Source organism: Panthera uncia, chromosome X (genome assembly GCF_023721935.1).
Source record: "Panthera uncia isolate 11264 chromosome X, Puncia_PCG_1.0, whole genome shotgun sequence".
Taxonomy (NCBI): domain Eukaryota; kingdom Metazoa; phylum Chordata; class Mammalia; order Carnivora; family Felidae; genus Panthera; species Panthera uncia.
The window spans coordinates 9,458,538-9,482,138 of NC_064817.1; the positions used below are offsets into that span (position 1 = coordinate 9,458,538).

Genomic DNA, 23,601 nt, shown 5'->3' on the forward strand with positions numbered 1-23,601 from the left:
AATCAAGTACCTCCAGAAGACTCCGGAATGCAATCCTGCTTCCTGGACTTCTGGCCTCAATCTCCAGCTTCCTACTCAACATCCTGTCTAATGAGCCCTTATAATTATCATGTCCCAAAGACAGCTCCTCATTTACCCTGCTCCTGGATGTGGTCCTCCATCCATGCTCCCCATTCCAGAAACAACACCCTGCCATCTTCCCAATTTGGCATCCCTCTCACGCTCCACGTCTGATTGACCAGAATACGACCTCCGTGAGGCTGAGAGCTGACGTTCCTCATGATCGCTGCTGAGCTTCTGGAGACTAACCCAATGCCTGGTACATGGTAGGTTCTCAGTAAATACTGAATGTTTCAATGAATGAATGAATGAATGAATGAAGATTCATCCATTGCCAAGTCTTTTGGTGCCACCTTGAACCATTCACTTTTCCCCACTGCCCCTGCTACTGCTCCAGTCCAAAAGACCAGCATCTTCCAAGCCAACTGGCATCCCTATTTCCATGTTGCCTCCATCTTGTCCACTTTCCAGACCGCTGCCACAATAATAGTTTTCTAAAGGAAAATGTTATCAAATAACCTCCCTACTTCAAACCCTTCCGTGCTGCCCTATGACCATTCAGTTATGAGGCCCCATAGCCCTAGCTTGGCTAACATGGCACTCTGCGTTGTAACCCACTCTCCTCCGTTCCCTCCGATCCTCTCATCTTCTTTTGGTTCCTCGAGCACCAGCACGGTGTCTCTTAGCTCTTACCCTGCACTCGTGCTCTGACTTCTGCCCGTAATATTCTTTCCCTCACTCCATGCGGTTGACTTCTGTTCACCTTCCATTTCACTGAAAGGTTGCGCCCTCAGAGGGAACATCTTGGAACTCTTCAACCAGAGTGTGTCTCTTTGCTTGAAGCTTCTAGAGCTGATGGAGTATGTTTAGCGCCTCCGTTACCCTCACCCTCTTGTCTGAAAGCTCATAGTCAGGGACCATGTTCATCTCTGTATCCCCAGTCCCCAGCTCAGCGCTCAATACGTATTCACGTCCTATTGAATAAGCTGAGCTTGGGGCGTCAGGAAATAGGTAAGGCCCTCCCTTGCAAACCTATAGGCAAGAAGTTGGCCACGGTCATCGCCAAGGTTTTAGTTGATAGATTGAAATCTAATTAAATGCATCCCTGTCTTCCTGTTTGTCATGTTTTCTCTTTGATTTTTATTATTTTTTAAATGTTTGTGTTTTTTGGAGCGAGCATGAGCTGGGAAGGGGCAGAGAGAGAGAGAGAGGGAGGGAGGGAGAGAGAATCCCAAGCAGGCTCCGCACTGTCAGCACAGAGCCTGACACGGGGCTTGGGCTCGCGAACCGTGAGATCATGACCTGAGCCAAAATCAAGAATCAGACACCTAACCAGCTGAGCCACCCAGGCACCTCTGTCATGTTTTCTTTTCAAATCCAACCCCAGTGTCAACATCCCCTGTGACACCTTCCTCTTCTTTCCCAGGCAGAGTTACTTCCTCTGTCTGCTCTGCTCCCCAAACATCAGCTCCAGGTTGTTAAAGGAGAAGGCAGATGTGCGTGCTTTGTCAATGTTTATGAGAGGCATGTGTAGTGAAGAAACTGACTCTTGAGGGGGCGCCTGCGTGGCTTCGACCTAGATCATGACCTCGCCACCCCTGAGTTCGAGCCCCAAGTCACTCTCTGTGCTGACAGTTCAGAGCCTGGGGCCTGTTTCGGATTCTGTGTCTCCCACTCTCTCTCTCTCTGTCCCTCCCCTGCTCATGCGTGCACTCGCTCGCTCTCTCTCAAAAATAAACTTGAAAAATAAGAAAAAGAGACTAACTAACTCTGAAGTTCTAGGGGGAAGAGTTTTCTGCAGGGTGAGACAAAGTTACATTACCTTATTCACCAAGGTTTGGGGATAGCTGTTTTTACCGACTAGTTTCAATCTTTGTGTTCACATCTTAAGGACATCGAGACAAATAATCCAATTTAAAAATGGGCAAAGGACCCGAATAGATCTTTCTCCAAGGAAGGTACACAAATAGCCAATAAACACATGAAAGATGCCCAACACCATTAGCCAGCAGGGAGATGCAAACCAAAACTACAGTAAGATACCACTTCTCACCCACTAGAATGGCTGTAATGAAAAAAAAAAATGGACAATAACAAGTTCTGGTGAGAATGGAGAAATCAGGGGGGCGCCTGGGTGGCTCAGTCGGTTCAGCGTCCGACTTCAGCTCAGGTCACGATCTCACACTTCATGGGTTCGACCCCCGCGTCGGGCTCGGTGCTGATGGCTCGGAGCCTGGAGCCTGCTTCGGATTCTGCGTCTCCCTCTCTCTCTGCCCCTCCCCGGCTCACGGTCTGTCTCTCTCTGTCTCTCAAAGATGAATAAACGTTAAAAGAAAAATTAAAAAAAAAAAAAAAAAGAACGGAGAAATCAGCAGGCTTGTCCGTGGCTGGAAGGAATGTAAAATGATGCGGCCATCTTGGAAAACATTCTGGCAGTTCCTCAGAAAGTTCAACATGGTTACCATGTGACCTAGCAGTTCCACTCCTAGAAGTGAAAACATGTCCGTGCAAAAAGTCGTGCGTCAATGTTCACAGCAGCATTATTCGTGATAGCCCAAATGTAGTAACAACCCAAATGTCCATCAGCTGCTGAATGGATGAACATATGTGGTGTATCCATACAATGGAAGATTAGTCAGCCATAGAAAGGAATGAGGTCCTGTTACGTGCCACAGCACAGATGAGCCTTTTGCATATTAAGTGGAAGAAGCCAAACTCAAAAGATCACATAGCACATCATTACATTTATGTGAAACGTCCGAACTAGGCAAATCCCGAAGCAAGGAGTAGATTTGTGGTTGTCAGAGGATAGAAGGGGGGCGATTGGAACTACTAATGGGTGTGGCTTTGGGGTTTTTTCGTTGTTGTTTTTTTTTTTTTTGAGGGATGAAACTGTTCTGGAATTCAGTAATGGTGATGGTTTCCCAACAGCGAATACGAAAACGTACTGTGTTTTATTATGTCAACTTTAACAATTTTTAAAATACTAAACCAAGATTCTGAAGCGCATCATGATGTTTGGACTGACACACATAACACTTTATGTTCCGTGGTCTGCTTTCTTGTTTGGGAATTGTTAGTAACGTGCAGACTGGGTCAAGATTATTTTGGGCAACTGGATACTTCAGCCGTTAAGCGTCCGACTCTTGATTTCGGCACAGGTCATGATCTCATGGTTTGTGAGATCGAGCCCCACGTCGGGCTCTGCGCCTGACAGCGTGGAGCCTGCTTGGGATTCTCTCTTTCTCTCTCTCTCTCTCTGTCCCTCCCCCTCCCCCAAAATAAGTAAGTGAACTTTAAAAGTTTTTTCTTTCATTAAAAAAAAAAGTTTGTGGGATCCCTTGAAGAATTGTTAGTAATATCCATATCAGATTATGACAGGTGACTGTGTCATTTCTCGGTCAGAGCTCTGAAAGCATCGCAAAGGACACTTACCATGCTGTCCTCGACTGCAATATATCTGTTTACAATAGATTGGGAATTTAAGAGAGAAAATAGTGGGTCTATTTTCATCACTCTACGTGTCTAAGACAGTGCTTGCAATATCGCAAGTTCTGAGTAAAGGTTTCACTTGCAGGGGGACAGTCTTGTCCCCAGGGGACGTGTGGCAATGTGTGGAGACACTTTCGCCTGCCACACCTGGAGAGGTGGGATGTTGCACAGGACAGCCTCCAGCGGCAAAGATGTATCTGGCCCAAAGCGTCCGCCACGTGGAGGTTGAAAAACCCAGTTCTAAATGGTCGAGCGAATGACTTATAAATCCCGCAAATTAACTTCGGCAGAAGATGAAAGAAAGTCCCCTTGAAGAAAAATTAAACACTGAAAGCATCCTGGCGTTCGGTGTTCTCGGTTAACGAAATGTCCCAGACCGTATCTTTGTGGCTATTGACGGAAGAACCAGGCTGGTGGGAGAGGCAGACCGCAAGGGAAAACCGCAAGGCTGTGCAACTTCCCGACCTTGAGTAAGGTGTTATTGCATAGAATTCAGTCGTGCAGCAGAAAGCAGGTGGTAACGCCTGCGTTCCTTGTCTGTTAAAGAGCCCGGGAAACGTTTTACGTTGTATTTGACACGTGGGAGGAAACCATCCCAGCCCTCCACAGAATACACAGCTCCGGTCTTTTCTTCCAGAAGCTGGTAGCAACCCTGTCCGACACTAGGTCAGCAGGCAAGTAAATGTGGGCGAGCTTCACTCGTGGCCCAGAATGCTGAGGGGCGCTTGATGGCCGGGCTCGCTCTTTCCGGTCTCCGGATCAGGGGTCGGCAAGTTCCAGCCCGCGGGCCAGCAGTGGTTTGCATCTTTTTAAGTGGTTAAAGCTAAACCAAAGGAAGAGTACCGTTCCATGGCGCGCAAAAAGTGTATTGAATTCAAGTTTGGGTGTCCATAAAGAAAGTTTCTTGAACCCAGTTATGCGCACCTGTGTGCTATTGCCTACTGTTGTCCGTCTGGCTGCTTTTGTGCCTGTTCAGAGACCGTGTGACCGTATTTATGACAAAGCCTAGGATATTTACCATCTGACCCTTTATGAGAAACATTTGCCACTCCCTGCTCCACAGTTAAGGAGTGTAGCAAATGGTGTTTCTGGGAGGCGGTCTGGACCGAGAACCCGCTCCGGGCTGGATTCCCCGACACCCGGCTCTGCTGGGCACATGACTGTCCCCCCCCCCCCCCCCCGCCGGGCTGGAGTGTCCTCATCTGTGACATGAGAGGGCTTTGCCAAAGGGTCTCTGGAGCCCTTCCAGTTCTTAACTGCCTGTGGCGTGTGGAGATTCCAGTTTGTCTAGTGGTTCCCAGGTGGCCAGTGGGGTGAATGCAGCACTCTTGTCTGGGACAAAGCGGCGGGGCCGGGGAGTCACATTACCGCCCTCGGCAGCGAAACAGACACAGACCTGAATCGCCACCGTGTCTATGCGGAATTGGAGCGGAAAATTGGCACTGCGGAGTGTCCAGAGACCGACTTTGGGCCCCTCTCACGTGCCCTCGTTTTATAGATTATGTCACTCACTCCTTTTAACCCTGGAGAAGAAAGAAATGGACGGCGCTTGTGATCGGGGAAGGCTGGTAAGGGATGGTGGCAGAGGCTGGCAACCGGAAATTGACGTTTTCAGAATCTAATTTAGCCCTTAGGGCGGGTTTATTGAAACTCACCAGGTGCTTGTCATCTCTCCTGCTCATTGACTAGCAGGAAAGGGTCTCTGTTGCCCTTTCTGTTTTCTCAGTACTAACGGGTGGCTCTTGACCCACAGTGCAAAGGATCGTGGGCTGTCGACGTCCACACCGCAGCCCGGGCTCTGTCGCTACGGAACTAAGCTGGCCTGCTGCTATGGCTGGAGAAGGAACAGCAGGGGAGGCTGTGAAGGTAATTTATAAAAACTCAGACCACCCTGTGCTCGAGTATGAGGCCACTGTCCTTAGGTTTTTACCTGTGACACCGTAAATTGTCGCCAACTTGTCAGTGGGTTCCCCAGCAGAGGGACGAAAATATCTATACCCAAGGTCCGGGTTCCTGTGAGATGTTTTCCCGTTCAAAATGTGGCTGCTACCTTCATTCTAGACAGGATTTGCTTTAGGAGAGGGGTCTTGTGAGTTACTTCTGTCAGTCTCAGGCCGGTATACTTCCTTCTGGTTATAATTGTTCCAATTGATTGCTAATGAAATCGACTTGTTAATTATGAATCATCCAACCGGTAGGCTCCAATTACACACCAGAAAGTAAGCCATTTACTTCATGGTTTGGTTACTCACATTTTTAAAGTCCATTATGCCTGTTTCTAGATATTTTAAGAGATGGGTGCATATAGGTAAACACTTTAAGTACTTTTCTGATTCTTTTGTCTGGATTTCAATCTAAGGAACCGTAATTTGCTTTGGATATGGTTTCTCAGACCATGTGTGAGGAACTCCCAAGAGAGGCCTCTGATCATTTTCAGGAGGGCTAGGGAGGACGAAGATTTGCATACTTTTATGTCACTTTCTTTTTTTTATAAAATTTTTTTTTATGTTTGTTTATTTTTGAGAGAGAGCATGCGCAGGGGGAGGGGCGGAGAGCGGGACACAGAATCCAAAGCGGGCTCCAGGCCCCGAGCTGTCAGCACAGAGCCCGAAGCGGGGCTCGGACCCACGAACCGCGAGATCATGACCTGAGCCAAAGTCGGACGCTCAACCGACTGAGCCACCCAGACGCCCCTCTTTGTTTTATATGACTGTCTATGAGAACCCACAGTCACAGTGAAGAAGAATCCGATCCACATTCCTCCTAGCTGACTGTCTGACCGGGAGTACATTCCTTCAGGGCAGGAATCTGGTCTCATGGTCCCCATGTCCCTAGCAGGTGGCTATACCTGAACCCAAAGCCCTTAATCTCTTCAATAGGGTAAACACACAACTGGATTATAAACAGTAAGGCGCAAAACTGTTAGCTTTTTTTAACAGTACTACCTTCTTTCTGTCTCTGCCCTAAACTCTTCCTCTCTAGCTGGTTAAGAAATAGCCAGATAGACCACAGGTGAAGACAGAACTTGATAATAACAGATCTATAAAACCCTGGAAGGCACTGATAATGCTCCTACCCGCTCATTATTATGCAACATCTCTCACCATCAGCCTCCTTGTGCCAAGATGATAAGAGTATAAAGATACCAGAAAAATAGTTGAGGTCGTTCTTGCCCACCTCGGTAAAGTTAGAACATTCTCCTGGGGCTTTGTCAATTAAAAAAAAAAAAGAGGGTGGGGCCTCACACTGACGGGATTTATAGTGTCCCGATCAAGGACATTGTCCTGAGAACTCAGAATGCTGTCTGTGACCTTGGGCAAGGTGGGTAAGCCGGCTGAGCGGCTGAGGCTCTCCTTCCTCCATGTGGAGAGATTAAGCCCTGCTTCAGAGGACGAGGAGAGTAAGCGTTGAAGGATATGCTCGTTCCCTGGCACGCGTAGAAAATACCTCATAAATCACCCTTGATTCGGAAAGGACCAGTAACTCTCCTGTCCCCGAAAGCACCAGGTGATGCAGGAATGAAACGTTGCTGTATTCTTTTTCGAGACACAGCACATTTTTATTTGAAGCCAGTCAGGTGGAAAGGGGCAAAAACCACGTGGAGCGCATGCTTTGGAATCTCTCACAGTTGCACAAACCCCAGCACCTACTGCCATAAAACTGACACGTCTCTGGTGAATAAATGAGGGCGGTAGGGTCTGTTCTGTACCTAAATCAGAGCAGTTTGGCCGTGGCATAGCCAGCCGGTCACGTTCTCGATGTTTTTGTGGACAATGTACTACCACAGGCAGGAGAGGCTTTAAAGCAAGATGTAGAAGAGCACGTGCACAGGGACCGAGCGAAATGCTCACTGTGCGTGTTTGGCAAGCCGGGGGGACCATCGCCCCACCCCCTACCCCCGCTGCCCGAGCCCAAGGTTCAGGTATTGCATTGCGATGATTTCTGTATCTGAAATCCGTGTTGTATCACGTCCAATTTGCATGGTCCTTCTTGACGGTAAAGGCATCTCCTTGAAGCACCAAATAACAGCGTGATTAGCCCCCGACTGCCAGACCTCTGATTCCCAAGCCAGAGTGTGGGCTGAATGGTAATGAGGCGAGAACGCACGTCCCGAACAAGCCGAATCACACCCCAGACCTGGGAGGTCACTTCCATCTGTCTGTTCCTTCCTCCAGAGGCCCTGAGTCCACGCTGGCACTTTCTAGCTCTTGGCGGGATGGCTCAGCTCGACATCGTTACCCTTCAAATGTACGGCACTTAGCGCGATGAGATACGGAGCTGAGAGCTGTCCGTGAACGCATTCCCACCGAGAATCTGGAGGAATCTAGGGAGGATGAACAAGAACTTTAGCTGGAGGACACTTAAACCTCAGGCCATCGTAGACATAAACCAAACTTCCCCGTGCTGGACCCTGGCTGTTCGAATCACAGATCCGAAGTGACTGTAAATGGAAAACATCTTGCTGGAGCTTTGACCTCAGAGCAGCGGGGATATTATTCACCATTTCTCTCATGTTCTATTTGGCACTGGGCCTGGCTTTCCTCTCTGGCCCACATTGAAAATAACTTTCGAGGGAGCCATCAGAGGTATTCAAGGCTCAAAAAAGTAACAGATTTCTTTTCCTAACATCTGAACTTAAGGCTGCCTCTCCAAGAACACATCCATGACAAAATAGACGCTGGAAAGCAGAATTCTCTTTTGTCTCCAGAAGTGAAAGCAACTTGCCGGGAAGCATTTTTTCCTGACCTTCTCACTTGTGATTTGTTCAGAGCCATAAAAGGTTGCCCTGGTCAGAGTTCTGCACCTTTTATTTTACTTACGACTCAGAACTGTTTGCGTGTCTGACACGTTCACGACACCGCTAAGCGCAGCGGGAGGAACAACGATGAATGTTTAAGTCTGTGTTCTGAAGGCACTGGGATCAGATAGCAGATGCAAGTCAAGGATAGAAAGCAAATATATGTCTAATTATTTAATAAGATGGTACCTGATCAGCTTCATGGGAGAGGCCCGCCAGAGGTCTGTGGAATTCTCAAGTTCACACATGGCCAGAGAAACCCCGGAAGGCTTCTGGAAGCAGAGGTCATGCAAAGTAGTCTTTGAAGGATCAGGAGGATATTAACCATTGGAGGGTGAAAAAGGGGTGCCCGTGGGTGAGAAGAGGCCGAAAGGGTAGATTTATTATTTTAAAAAATATTTTAATGTTTTTATTCTTGAGAGAGAGAGAGAGAGAGAGAGAGCATGAACGGGGCAGGGGCAGAGCAAGAGGGGGACACAGAATCCAAAGCAGGCTCCGTTCTCTGAGCTGTCAGCACAGAGCCCAACGCGGGGCTCGAACTCACAAGCTGTGAGACCGTGACCTGAGCCGAAGTCAGACCCTCAACCGACTGAGCCACCCAGGCGCCCCACATTTATTAATTTTTAAACATTTATTTATTTATTTTGAGAACAAGAGAGATTGCGAGCACGTGTGCACTAGCAAGGGAGGGGCGGAGAGAAAGAATCCTGAGCAGGCTTTGCACTGTCAGCACAGAGCCCGACACGGGATTCAAACTCATGAACCGCAAGATCATGACCTGGGCCGAAATCAGAGAGTCACTTAACTGACTCAGCCACCCAGGCGCCCCAGAAAAGGGTAGATTTAGAGAAGAGTAGGCAATCTAGTTTGACCACAGGGTTGCGTATGTCCAGGGAACAGAGTAGGCCAAGGGAATGAACAAAGATGAAGCCAGGCCATGGTGATGGTACTTATACTGTATTCTAGAGGCAGTTCATAATATTTGGTGACTTCTGCACAAGGCCTGGCATGATCAGAGATGTGCTTCTGGAATATCGGCTTAATGTCGTATCTGACATCAGATTTCCTAGGAGCAGAGCCTGTAAGGGGGCTTCCTGGACAAACAATCTGTTGAGAGGTGCTCTCCGGAGAGATCTGTAAGGGAGCCGGGAAGCAGGGGAAGAAGCCAGGCAAAGATGTGGTTTCGAGAGAAGTCTGCCTTCGGCTTGATTCCCCGGGCACCTCGAGTTTTAACCCCACCACCGAGTTTGTCCTGCCCCCAAAGCAGGGGCTAAGCTGTGAGACCCCGTGCCAGTCAAGCACTTGGTCACAGGGCTGTGGCGGGGAGAAGCGGGAGACAGACGGGTGCAGGGTAATGTCCCAGACATCTGTGGGCAGCGTGGTTCCCTTTAGGTAGATAAAGACCTGTTCGAGGAATGACTTGGTGGAAAAGGAGGGATAGGATGTTGCAACGGATTGGTTTGGGGACAAGAGATAATAGCGATGACTGGCATTTTGAGTCCGGGTAACTGGGAGATAAATGTGGACATTAACAAAGAATAGGGTCTGTGGTGGAGGGGGAGGAGGCTGGGGTCTTTGGGAACAGGCGTGCTTAGAGGTAGACCTACCAGAGCCGGGAAATCAACGAGAGGGGAGGTAGGTGGCCTTCCTGGGCAATGGCTGAGTCAGCCGTTCAGGGCCTGGCTGCTTCCTGGGCTCCTACTAGATCCAGAAGCTGCTAAGGGCTCTCTACTCCTTACCTACCTCCTTTCTCGTTCATTATTCCTTTGGCCTCTTCCTCTCTTTGGGTTTTTTCATTTTCCTTTCTTTCTGATCTACTTTGTCTCCCTGTCTCCTTCCTGTGAGCCGGACTCAAACTTCCCACCGTCGTTGACTCTTTTTGCTTGCCCCCAACCCAGACAGACGCTCTAGCCTCGCTCTTTCTCCTGCCACTTCTTTCATCAAACAAATATTTAGCGAGGGCCTCATTTGTGTCAGGCGTCTGGGTGCAAACATCAAAACAAAACAAAACAAAACAAAATAATGAAACAGAAAAAGCATATCCTGCCTCACGCCATCATCACCATCACCATCCTTAGGCTGATCCTTTTGACTGATAATGTACAGCTTTCAAAATAGAGTGTGCTGGGTGGCTCAGTCGGTCGAGCGTCCGACTGTGGCTCAGGTCATGGTCTCGCGGCTCGTGACTTCGAGCCCTGCGTCGGGCTCTGTGCTGATGGCTCAGAGCCCGGAGCCTGCTTCGCATTCTGTCTGTGTCTCTCTCTGCCCCTCTCCCACTTGCACGCACGTGCACACTGTCTCTCTCTCTCTCAAAATATAAATAAACATTATAAAGAAATTAGGGTTTGCTAATTCCAAAGACAAACAGGAGAAACAATATGCAAGAGAAAAGCGAGGTGAGTGACAGAAAGGAGGAGGACCTTGACCTAGAATTACTCTGGACTCTCTTCCAGCTCCCACGTTATACTTCTTTTATTTAATGTTTTTGTGTTTAGATGCAAACCTATCTGGCCGTGGTCTGGGAGGCTTTGTTGATCTTGGAATGCCACTTGGAGGCCTGGCGGGGCTAAGCAAAGTGAGGATAAACTTGGAAAAGCTTGCGTTCGTGGGGGTGCGGGACGGGGCGAGTGCTCTCGTTCGCAGGCAGAGGGCTCCCCAGCATCCCGAAGGGGAAAACAGACCCGAGAGGGAGCAGCACATCATCCTCTCTACGGCCCCCCGGATTTCTGTGCCGTACAGAAGGCTGCTGAGTGTCACACATGTGCATTTCTCTGTGCAATCTCCTCCTGCTCAAAACGCCTTTCCTTTCCACAGCTTTGTGTGAACCCGGATGCAAGTTCGGGGAGTGCGTGGGACCGAACAAATGTAGATGCTTCCCGGGATACACCGGAAGGACGTGCAGTCAAGGTGGGTACCACAAGCCAGGGTCCCAGTACCAACCTTTCCCCGGGGCTTTCAGAAGCAATGCAATCATTGGGGGGGGGCTCTGTGATACAGGACAGCACCCGGGATTTTGTAGACTTAACCCGAGTCTTAGAATGAAAAGGGTTTCAGGACTAAACTTTTCAATCCATCTCTTCTAGAAAAATGTAAAAGTCTTTCTGATCTTTTTGTTAAGATGCCAGACAAAAGGCCTTTTATCCTGAGCAGTAGATCGCTTTTTTTGCCTCTAGAATATTTTTTTTTCTAAACAATTTTTCTTTTCTGAAACAGTTTTCATTGTGGGGCACCTGGGTGGCTCAGTCGGTTGAGCGTCCGACTTCGGTTCAGGTGATGATCTCGTGATCTGTAAGTTCGAGCCCTGCGTCGGGCTCTGTGCTGACAGCTCAGAGCCTGGAGCCTGCTTCAGGTTCTGTGTGTGTCTCTCTCTCTACCCCTCCCCTGCTCATGCTCTGTCTCTCTCTCTCTCTCTCTCTCTCTCTCTCTCGAAAATAAACGTTTAAAACAATGGTTAGAAAAATAAATGAAATAAATACATAAAACAATTTTCACTGTGTTTTTATGCTACCAAATGCATATTTTTATTGGAAAAAAAAAAAGCAAAACAACCCAATGATGCAAAAGGATATAAATGAAAAAGTGGGGGTGGGGCGCCTCGGTGGCTCAGTCCCTTGGGCATTGGACTTCGACTCAGGTCGTTCTCTTGCAGCTTGTGAGTTCTAGCCCCACATCGTGAGCCCTCTCTCACTGCCTCTGTCTCCCTCTCTCACTGCCCCTCCCCCGTGCACACTCCCCTCTCGCTCTCTCAAAAATTAAAATTAAAAACACATTTTTTAAGTGGGAGTGCCCATCCCCCATCCCTCCTCTAACCAGCATTAACAGTTTGTCCTCGATGCCACAGCGCTGCCGAACCGAGCGCCTGTGATCTGTTTCTGTGATGGTGCAGACAGGGATGTTTCTCGTGGGCCGGTTTGCGTGTTAGTGCATACAGAGCTAGCTCGTGCTTTTTAAGGCTGTATCCTAGGCCCCTATGCGAATGCTTTTATCATTTGTGTAAAAAAGATTTTATTTACCTGCTCTCATTTACCTTGTCTCCGATTCCTCACCATTACAAGCGATACTAAATCGGATGTCAGTCTCTGCATATCCTTGTACCCTTGAGTATTTTTATAGGAAAAATGTCTGAAAATAGAATTGTCGGGGTGAATGACATGCACATTTTTTTAACTTTATGTATTTTGAGAGACGCAGAGAGCGCGCGGGAGGGGAAGAGACAGAATCCCAAGCAGGCCCTGCGCTGTCAACACAGAACCCAACGTGGGGCTCGAACTCACAAACCGCAAGCTCATGACCTGACCCAAAATCAAGAGTCAGACGCTTAACTAACTGAGCCACCGAGGTGCCCCGACATGCATATCTTTAATTATAATTAGCGTATTCAAAAAGATACTTTGTGACTTGTCATAAGCTATTTGAGGATATTAAAGAGTATTTATAATAATGAGAACAGTGGTTCTCAATTTGGGCAATCTTGTGCCCCAGAAAGAGTTGCCAGATAAAATAGAGATCTCAAGTTAGATTTAAATTTCAGATAAACAACAGATAATATTATAGTGTATGAACGTTTTAAATACTGCACAAGACATAGGTATACTAAAAAAGTATTAGTCAGGGTGCCTGGGTGGCTCAGTCAGTTAAATGTCCGACTTTGGCTCAAGTCATGATCTCAACATTCATGAATTCGAGCCCTGCATCGGGCTCTGTGCTGATGGCTCAGAGCCCGGAGCCTGCTTTGGATCCTGTGTCTCCCTCTCTCTCTGCCCCTCCCCCTTCACGCTCTGTCTTTCTCTCTCTCTTCCAAAAATAAATAAACATTAACAATATTTCAAAAAATAAAAATAAAATTAAAAAGTATTAGTCAGTTATCTAAAATTCAAACTTAGGGCGCCTGGGTGGCTCAGCCATTGAGCATCTGACTTTGGCTCAGGTCATGATCTCATGATTTGTGAGTTCGAGTCCCTCATCTGGTGAGCTCGAGCCCCACTTTGGGTGAGCCCTGCTTCTCTCTCTCTCTCTCTCTCAAAATAAAATAAAATAAAATAAAATAAAATAAAATAAAATAAAATAATAAAAAAAATAAAATTCAACTTTAACTGAGCATCCCATATTTTTACTTGCTAAATCTGGGAAGCTCCCCCTCGAGGACATCTGGCAGTGTCTGAAGGCATTTTGGGGGGGGGGGGTGCTACTGGCGTCTGGTGGGTAGAGACCAGCAATGCTACCGATCATGTTCCAGTGCACAGGGCAGACCCCACACGAAGAATGCTCTGACCCAAGTGTCGACAGCGCTGCGGCTGAGAGACCCTGGCCTGAAGAAAGTGTCCCCAGCCCTATGAGCAGTTGAGCAAAGAGCCGCAGATCACGTTGAGCTGTCCTTCAGGCCGCCGGGGTTCCAGATGGACAGGTGGGATCCCAGAGAAGGGCAGGCACACTCCACTCCGCCATCCCCAGGCCTTGCTGCTAAGCCCAGAGATTAGCTACGTAGGCCGAGGGGACTGCCGGGCCTGCGGCCTCTGCGGGGACCTCTGAGCCTCTTCCATCCCACCACCAGCACAGAGGCCGGTGCCCTACGGTGCTTACCCCCCATGTCCACCTGCTGGAGAGACCTGCGTCACAGATCGTGCTCTTCTAAGTCGTCATGCAGCAGTGTCCCTCACCGGAAGGGCTCGCGCCAGAAAACCTGTTTCTCCCTCGTGTCTTGGATTCTGTATCGAAATGGCTCCGCCAGAGATTTGGAATAGAGAAGAGATCTTTCATGCTGGTTTTCGATTCCCAGTAAAATATCAGTGTCGAGGGAGTGGTCTAGTCGGCTCAGGTCTGGAACTGTCTGTCTCCCCCCCCACAGCCTTTCTGCCCCCCAGGGTGGCCTGATCAAAGCCCGGATGTATCCATTAATGGTGACAGGCCTCAGCCCTCTGCTATGCCGTCTTTCCCCCAAATGCTTCTTCCAAGCGACGTGTGAGTTACCTCTGAGTTAAGGCCAAGTGATGGGGCGTTTCTGGGTTTCCCATTATGTCTCATCAGCTTTCTCCAATTCCCACTTCTTTATTTTCAAGGATACGCTTTGCCTGTTGCCCTGCTGAATTTTGGTGTTACGTACAACTTGGTTCTTTTCTCCTTTCTGTGTCTTCCTTCAAGGAGTTAAGCTATGAGGGACCCACGTGACCACATTTCTAAAGATAAGCTCCTCTCCTCGTGATCGTTTTATTTCCCTCCTGTATTGTTTTTATTTTATTATGTTTTAGTTTTTAAAAAAATTTTTTAATGTTTTATTTCTTTTTGAGAGAGCGAGAGAGAATGAGTGGGGGAGGGGCAGAGAGGGAGATAGAATCCAAAGCAGGCTCCGGGCCCTGAGCCGTCAGCACAGAGCCCGACGCAGGGCTCGAACTCACGAACCGTGAGATCATGACCAGAGTTGAAGTCGGATGCTTTACCGACTGAGCCACCCAGGTGCCCCTAAAGATTTTATTTTTAAGTAATCTCTACACCCAATGTAGGGATCGAATGCACACCCCAAGGTCAAGAGTCACTGGCTCTAATGACAGAAACAGCCAGGCGCCCCTTGCCTGATTTTTAATGTACTCGTTTGTCTCATAGCTTCTTCCGCTCGCTCTCACGTCTGTGAGCTTCATCCATTGTGTTTGTAGCTGTACTCTGTCCAGTCTCATTGCCATATAGTGTTCCTTCTGTTGGGACATGTTTGGATGTCGATGGTTGGGGCGATTAAGAATAGCATTATTGTCGGGGCGCCTGCGTGGCTCAGTTGGTTAAGCGCCCCACTTTGGCTCAGGTCATGCTCTCACCGTTGATGAGTTCAAGCCCCGTATATATCAGCCTCCCTGCTGTCATCATTTTAGCACGTGTTTTCCTGGTGGGCACATATCCATGTTGCCGTCGGGGATCTCCCCAGGGGAGGCACTGCTAGGTCCTCGGGTAAATCTGTATCTAGCTTCGGTAGATTCTGCCCAACAGGCGTCCAAAGTGGTTGTGCGCGTCTGCCTCCCCTCCGATGGTGCGCGATCATCCTGTTCGCTCCGCACGCTCATTCGTCCTTCAGGATGGAGTTTTCATGATGACTGGAGAAGAGGCGACTCACTGCCCCTTGTACCCACCCCCGCCGGTGGGGGCCAGGGAGGCCAACCCAATCCTACATCTTGATGTTGCCCAATCCGGTTAACCTTTCTCCCTTTTCCCCCTGCCCCGTGCAGACGTGAATGAGTGTGGACTAAAACCCCGGCCGTGCCAACACAGATGTGTGAACACACACGGGAGCTACAGGTGCTTTTGCCTGAGCAGCCACGTGCTCATGCCGGATGCCACGTGTGCGAGTAAGTTTCAACAGCCAGGCTGCTCTCCGTCATCCTTTGAGACTAGATTCTTGCCATCTGAGCAGTTGGGGGGGGGGGGGGGGGGGAAGGTGGTAAAACAAGTAAACGTGAAATTCACCATTTTAACCGTCACCACATCCGCATCACCCCAAAAGGAAACCCTGTGCCTATCAGCAATCACTGCCCACTCCTCCTCCCCCAGCTCCCCCACAGTCCCTAACCTGCTTTCTGTCTCTCTGGATTTGCCTATTCTGGACACTGGCTTTTTAAAGAAAACAGCTAACTGGGAAGAAAAAGAACTTACATATCTCTATATGCAGGGTTGTATGGGGTTTCTTCCTGAAAATGAGCATATTGCCTTGGGAAGGTGATACATTGAAATTCCATCTTGGGACATCTTCTTTCCACCCACTTCCCATCTTCTTCCCACCAACTGCCTTCCTCACGCCCCTTGCCCCATGCCCAAAGATTAGTGACTCTTGTTGGGAATACGTTCCGATTCACATTCCTGAAAAGAAAAGCCCTTCTTTGATAAAGAGAAACCCATGTCCCGTGGGAGGCTGAGAGTATATCTATTCATTTATTCAGAGGGAAGGTTTTTTCGGTTTAATGTTACAACCGACAGGCAAACCCATCCTCCCTGCCTGCCTGCCCTCCTCCCCTCTCCCCCCCCTCCCCTCTCCCCCCCCTCCCTTCTTCCCCTCCTCCCCCCTCCCATCTCTCTTTGCTCTGTCCTGCTGTCCCCAGCAAACCTGGAGCTTAGGTGTTCTGCCAGCTCCCTGTGGTTACAGAGTCTTAGGACTCCCTAGCCCATCCGGGGCTTTGCCACAGTGTCACAGTCCTGGCTAGCGCGTGGCTTGCTGCTCTCCTGACGGGTCCTTGTGCTTTCGGTTCTTGGCAAAGCACCCAATACCACCAGTCACCTAGATCCTCTGTTGGCAAGCAAGCTTAAGAGATAAAGCAGACATTCAAAGTCTTTTTTTTTTTTTAAATCCTTAGTATTACAAATTAAACCCACCAAAGACAAGTATGTATGTGTGTGTGTGTATGTGTATATACATATCTCCGTATATATACATATATCTCCGTATATATATATCTCCATATATATGTATCCATCCATATATATATATATATATATCCATATGATATTATATTTTATATTACATGTAGCTTCATGAATTCTCATAAGGCGAGAATAACCCTGTAACACCTACCAAACAGAACTTTGTCAGAACCTCCCTCCCTACCCCATCATGGGAATTACCATCTAGGCTTTTACAGTGATCACTTAACACTTTTAAATAGATATATACTAATGGATGTTTCTGAAACATTCCACGAAAAGCCTAACCAGTGCCAAGAAAGGTATCTTTTCCCAAACGGAAAGATAGAATTAGGTAAATGTTGAAGACTAATCTTAAGAGGCGACTCAAGAGGAAAAGAGTATAAACTAGAAATGTTACCATTGGTGGGTGTTTGTTACATTACCTTGACCTGTGTATGTATCCTTTACCCTCTTTGTCTATTTCTGTATATGGAAGCTGTTGCCTGTGCCTCCCTGTTTATAGCCCAGAGTGTCCAGGGAGCCCTGGACCTCTTTCCTAATTTTATTTCACCTGGTTCCTGGCAGTCTCTCTTGTCCCTCTGAGTGATGGGCATGTTACGGATGCCCATGGTGGATAAAGGGAGTATATTCACCATACTTGCCTATAGTAGACACGCGTGATCCCTACATAGTAGGCCTGTGCTAGGGAAATGCATTTATGGGAGACAAGTTACGTGTAGCAACAAGTAACCGGAAAATCCACCTAAATTATCTCAGGTACTGAAAAAACGGGAGACCCACAGTTCTAGAACAGCTCGGCAAGGACTTCCATCTCTGCCATCCTCAGGGTATGGATTTTATGCTCATGCTTGTGACCTCATAGTCACAGGATGGCTGCCCCAGCTCCAGGTATCACACACGCGTTTGAGGTGTGCTAGACAAAGGCGAGTGATGTCAATGAGTGAATGACTCTTTCGTCCTTGTCCCTTTTTGTCATGCAGCAGCATGTTTGGGGAAGCCCCACTCCCTCCAGGAGACTTCTCTGTATATCTCTTTGGCCACGGCTGGGTCCTATGGCCACCCTTTGTTGCTGCAGAGGAAGCCGGGGTGAAGACACGTAACTGGCTTTCCAGCCTCTACGACGGTAGTGGCGAGGGGAAAAGGCGTCCAGGATGGCTTTCGGGCAGCCATTCGGTCCTATTTGCCGCATGTTTTAATACAGCCATGTGAACGACTGGTTACTTGCTAACTTAAACAGTGTACAAGGGATAGATTTTTGTTTGCCCTAATTACTCAGACTGATCATCTCCATCGGAGATTGCATTTCAGCGTAGCGACGCCAGCCGGGTGACATAAAGAGTGATTTGAATGTGCAAGAGGAGGAGCGCCTGGGGGGGGCTCAGTCGGTTGAGCATCCGACTTCAGCTCAGGTCATGATCTCGCGGTTCGTGGGTTCGAGCCCCGCATCGGGCTCTGTGCTGACAGCTCGGAGTCTGGAGCCTGCTTCGGATTCCGTGTCTCCGGCTCTCTCTCTCTCTCTGTCAAAAATAAATAAACATTTTTTTAAAAATGACTTTAGAATGTGCGAGAGGAGAGGAAGATGCAGTCTCTGGTAACTGCCGGGGACGTGCCGACCTAAAGACGATCAAATTCAATACACCGGCCCGCAGAACAGACCGTGGGGGCCACCAAGAGGCCACCCTTGCCCAGATTCCATTTGGGTCTCAGACAGTGATGCTTATCCTATAATACATTGCAGGTGTCCCACCGAATGTCCTAGAATGCAGAGATGGTTCCTCAGTAAGTGCTTTTTATCACCTCGGCTAATCCTTGCCTACGTTTTCAGACTCGAGGACATGTGCCATGACAAGCTGCCAGTACAGCTGCGAAGACACAGAGGAAGGGCCTCGCTGTCTGTGTCCGTCCTCGGGGCTCCGCCTGGCGCCTAATGGAAGAGTTTGTACAGGTAGCCCAGCAGGAGGGCCGGCCTCCACTCCTCCTCCTTTCCCCTTTACTGACCTCCTTCTCTCTCACTCATCACAAGTCTGCTTGTTGACTGGACCGAAAGTTCCTGAAAGTACAGATTTATGCCCATTTCTGAGACCATCAGCCACATATACTCTAGACACCCGTTAGGACGCTGGAAAGCACACTTCTCTATTATTTGGGGTTGTCTAATGTCATAGTGGAAAAAAGGATACAGGTCATCTTACTTTAGTACATTTACCCTGTATGTTTCACTTCAATCACCATCCCACAGAAACCTGCTACTTACTGCCATTCAGTGGATAAAATCCCAAGGGCCACTGGACTCCCTTTTGGGTTCTAACTAATATTTTCCTACAAAAAAGTGTTTACTGGGGCGCCTGGGTGGCTCAGTCGGTTGAGCGTCCGACTTCGGCTCAGGTCATGATCTCGCGGTTTGTGGGTTTGGGCCCCGCGTTGGGCTCTGTGCTGACAGCACGGAGCCTGAAGCCTGCTTCAGATTCTGTGTCTCCCTCTCTCTCTGCCCCTCCCCTGTTCATGCTCTGTCTCTATCAAAAATAAATAATAAAATGTAAAAAAAAATTGTTTTTAATGTATTTACTTATTTTTTTTTTTAGATCTAAAACTGTTGAGAGTAGTCTATCCCTTGTACACTGTTTAAGTTAGCAAGTAACCAATTTCTCATGGTCTTTAAAGGTTGCTCTAAATTATGTGAACTAAGTATCCCAAAATCATTTCCGCTTGGAGGGGTGAACAAATTAAATCCATAATATTAGAGGGCGAGAGACAGCCATCATTTATAACTTTGAATTTAGTCAAGTCACTGGATTAGAACTTTGGGCTCTTACTCTCTCTGGTCTTATTTTGTGTCTTAGTCTTGGGTCCCCAAAAGCTGACCCCAAGCAAGTAGCTGATCTGGGAGGTGATCTCAGGGAATGCTGGTTGAGGAGGGGAGAAGGGAAGGGAAGACCCTAGCACAGGGTGAGTTCAATGAGCCGGTTAAACATCTGTGCCCTTCCAGGAGGCTGGGAGAGCTGCCTCCGCATTTTCCTTCCTTCCAGAGCAAGTTGGGGGGGGCGGATTTATGCGTCAAGTTTATTGATGGGGGAGTGGCTCCAGAACACTGACTGGAGGACATGCCCAGCCCAGCCCAGCCCGGATAAGGGTCATTGCAGAACGTCCCAGGTACGGCCTTAGGCAGGTAGCTGAGTGCCGAGGGGCGATGGGTGGGGCACCCACAGGGCACCCTCAGTGACTGATGCAACACTTTCTGCCTTAGCTCCCTTGTGGATTTGTATTCTGTTCAATAACCAAACTGTATATCCTCCTGGATCTGTACTTACATTGCACTAAAGATACACGGTATTTAGAGCAAGTGAGCACATAGCATTAATAAGGGATCTCAAACCAAATCAGAATATTGAAAGAGTTCTTAATGTTTTTTTTTATTTAAATTTTTTTTTACATTTATTTATTTTTGAGAGACACAGAGAGACCGTGAGCAGGGAAGGGGCAGAGAGAGAGGGAGACACAGAATCCGAAGCAGGCTCCAGGCTCTGAGCCATCAGCACAGAGCCCCACGCGGGGCCCAAACCCACCAACCGTGAGATCGTGACCTGAGCCGAAGTCGGAAACTTAACTGACTGAGCCACCCAGGCGCCCCTTTGTTTTATTTAAATAAGCATATTCTTACTTGCTGACTGCAGTAGAAATACTTTTCAGTCAAGGTGTTGGACGTTTATTCTAAATGTACCTAACTTGATAAGCTGCATTTAGAAAGTTCCGCCAAACAGGCTACCTAAAGCAGTTACATCTTTTTTTTAAAATGCCCGTAAAATTACAATCTTGGCTCTGTTCTTTGAGAGTAATCCGATTTAGTTACATTCACCGGGTTTAACGTTCTTTGGTGAACTAAGATGTATATGACAAGGCTAATTCTTGACCAAACTGAAGGCAACTTTCACCACCTCTGATTTGTCGGGTGCCTTTTTTATTGAAGGGAAAGCTGATCTGCACAAAAGTGGTCACTGAGAAATGAGTTTTGATCAGTCCGACACTTCTTTAGTATTTTAAGAACGCACCGCAGGTCCAAATGAACAACATACACCATCTGCTCGATCTGATAGTGAATGCAAAGCCGGAGTCTGGCTATTTTGCTCAGCGTTGCCGCCGGCCCCTCGGTGACCTGACTCACAAGGAAAGGAGGGAGCCCTGTTGTCTGCTGAAGTTGCGTCATCACACAATTTCTGTTTAGGTGCAGTTTCAGGAAACCACATCTTGGGCACTTGGCTGGCTCCGTCGGTTAAGCGTCCCACTTCGGCTCAGGTCATGACCTCGCTACACGGTCTATATACCTGGAAAGGTAGTAATTCAGCCACCGAGCCTGTAGTGTATATGTCCCCAGGGCCAGGCATCTCCCAGCCCCAGAAGAGCCTGGGCCTACCAGGACAGATGCGAATATAAGTCTAAGACGGGATGCACCACGTGATGGAAACACGTAAGAGGAAGAGCCGTGAGTGTGCTGAGAACACCTCCTGAGGGTATGATGCTGGCAGAATAATCAGAGAGACTGCTGTGCGTGGGCTCACGTGCGTGCGTGCGGGTGTGATTTAGAGGGAAAGTGCCGTTCTGGCTTTCGCCGACACCTTCTGGTTCTGCGTCCTAGATATCGACGAATGTGCCTCTGGGAAAGCTGTCTGCCCTTACAATCGAAGATGCATGAACACATTTGGAAGCTACTACTGCAAATGTCACGTTGGTTTTGAACTGAAATATGTCCGTGGCCGCTATGACTGTGTAGGTAAGAGCGGGTCGCACCGTTTCCCTTTTTGTTCTCCCCGCCCAAACCTATAGCTGTCGTCTACGGATATTTTGAGGTCGATTCCGTCTATTAGTTGAACAGTCTGTTGTACTGACCAGTTTAACAATACAGAAGAAGTCACATTCTTTTGTTTCTGGCTTTTAGGAAAAGTCTGATGAGATGAATTAGAAGAAGCCAGGTCAGTCAAGGTCAAAAGTAAGGGACCTCAGCGGGTATCGTTTGTTCTGGGGGCAAATATCTTAAGATGGTTTTTGTGCGTTTTTTAAAAATTTGGCTGGTTTTCTTTCTAATTTTTGACTTTCCAGCTACATACCTAAAAATGGAAACAATATAGCACAAAAGGAAGCCTAAAAAGGCCTGTTTGAGCTTGATCTCCGTGATCTGTTCATAACAGTTCCCTCTGGGGGTGGCATTAGACAAAGGTGCAAAGAAGATGAAGGCCCCTTTCATGGTTCAGGCTCCAAATGGCCTAAGATGTTCCCTTTCCAGGTCACCGAAGCCACTCTCTGATAAGATTCTGGTCTCAGTTGGCTATTGGCCTGATCTGTGTGAAAGAAGATATTTGGGCCCTTAGTGAAGGGATTCCGAGTCCGAACGAGCAAGTAAAGTACGGTGTTTGGGGACCTTGGGTGCATCCGCACTGCCCTTGATGTAATGGGGGACGGGGCCCGCCCTTTGGTGAAGGGAGATCCGGGCTCCCTGTAGATGCCTATTCGTGTAACACGTGGAGCCGACGTGTGCGCGACAGGAAAGCTCACAGTTGGGGGAAAGTGGGATTTCTTTCAACCCCACATGCAGAGCTTCCCAGGTTGTGTCCTGTGTGACCGCACCGTGGCCACCGTTGGTTCCAGCATTTTGAACCGTCTTAGGAAGACTCCCCAGCTCTTTACTCAGATCTTTTCAAACACAAAGGCCATTCTTCACCGGCTCGTCACAGCCATGTTGCTCGTGGGCTTGGACCCCATGTCCCGCCGCAGACCCATCCAGCTGTGTAACCCAGTGGTGTTGTGTCCCTGAGAAGTAGCCCGTTCCTGGATCCCTAGCCGGTTCCACTGGACAGGGTGGGAATTCCCATGGAGAGCTTCCAGAAGAAACCCATCTTGTGATTTTAAGGGATTAAGATTGGCATCTGGGCTCCTTTGGTGACTGACTTAAAAACAATGGGCTATTTTGTGTGCATAGGTCTCCCAAAGGGCGGATAGCAAGTCAGATGCAGAAGAGAGCTAATGAACTTCTCACTTGGGTGGGATTCGGCCAACTTTCCTGGTCTCGGTCCAGCAGACGAGCTCCGACCAGCCCAGCCCTGCTCCTGGCAGCCTTGGAACAAAATGCCTAGGAGTGTAGATGATGTCAGTGGTTCATAACCCCCCTTCTCCTTTGTTGGTTAGGAGTTCCGAGCCCTTCCACATGTAGAATTTATTTTTTGATGCCGTTATTTAGTTTGGAATTAGACAGATGAAAACGTGCAGAAAAAGACGTAAACATCTTCCAGCTTTCAGTAGCTGTGATAAGCAGTCGAGGTTGCTGGGGGTGCGGGGGGCTGCGGGGGGCCCCCCAGTTCCCTGCGTACCGGCATCGGGCAGAAGCCAGGCATTGGGAGATTTGACGGCGTCCCGGTTCTCAGGCCCCACGTGGTTTGTTGGCAGGTGTTGAGGGGTCGGCCCTGGAGTTGGTCAAGTGTAAGGGATAGTCGGGCTTTTAGCAAAGCCCGGCAGCTGCAGAGTTGTTCAGGGAACGTTCACATTTTTTAGATATAAACGAATGTGCTGGGAATACCCATCCGTGCAGCCTCTATGCCAACTGCCTCAATACCCAAGGATCCTTCAAGTGTAAATGCAAGCAGGGATACAGAGGCAATGGCCTTCAGTGTTCCGGTAAGTAGGATTTGCTCGTGGCGTCTTAGCTATTCTCAGTAAAGCATTCTCTCCTTCTCTTTTGTCTCCCTTCGTCTCTCTCTCTCTCTCTCTCTCTCTCTCTCTCTCTGCACGTATGATAACGTGTGCATGCAATATTTGGAAACTCTAACTCAGCCTTGACTTCTCTGCTAACTGGACCACATCTTCACTAC

At 48.4% G+C, this 23,601-nt stretch overlaps 1 protein-coding gene across 1 annotated transcript in view; it reads left to right on the forward strand.

Annotated features, from left to right (window-relative positions):
* EGFL6 (EGF like domain multiple 6) overlaps nt 1-23,601 on the forward strand; it is a 55,958-nt gene that overhangs the window by 17,519 nt on the left and 14,838 nt on the right. The window contains exons 2-7 of the mRNA XM_049644879.1: nt 5,237-5,418; nt 11,165-11,257; nt 15,559-15,678; nt 18,573-18,692; nt 21,378-21,512; nt 23,285-23,407. Coding sequence (XP_049500836.1) covers nt 5,237-5,418; nt 11,165-11,257; nt 15,559-15,678; nt 18,573-18,692; nt 21,378-21,512; nt 23,285-23,407 — 773 coding nt within the window. The remainder of the gene's footprint in view (nt 1-5,236; nt 5,419-11,164; nt 11,258-15,558; nt 15,679-18,572; nt 18,693-21,377; nt 21,513-23,284; nt 23,408-23,601) is intronic.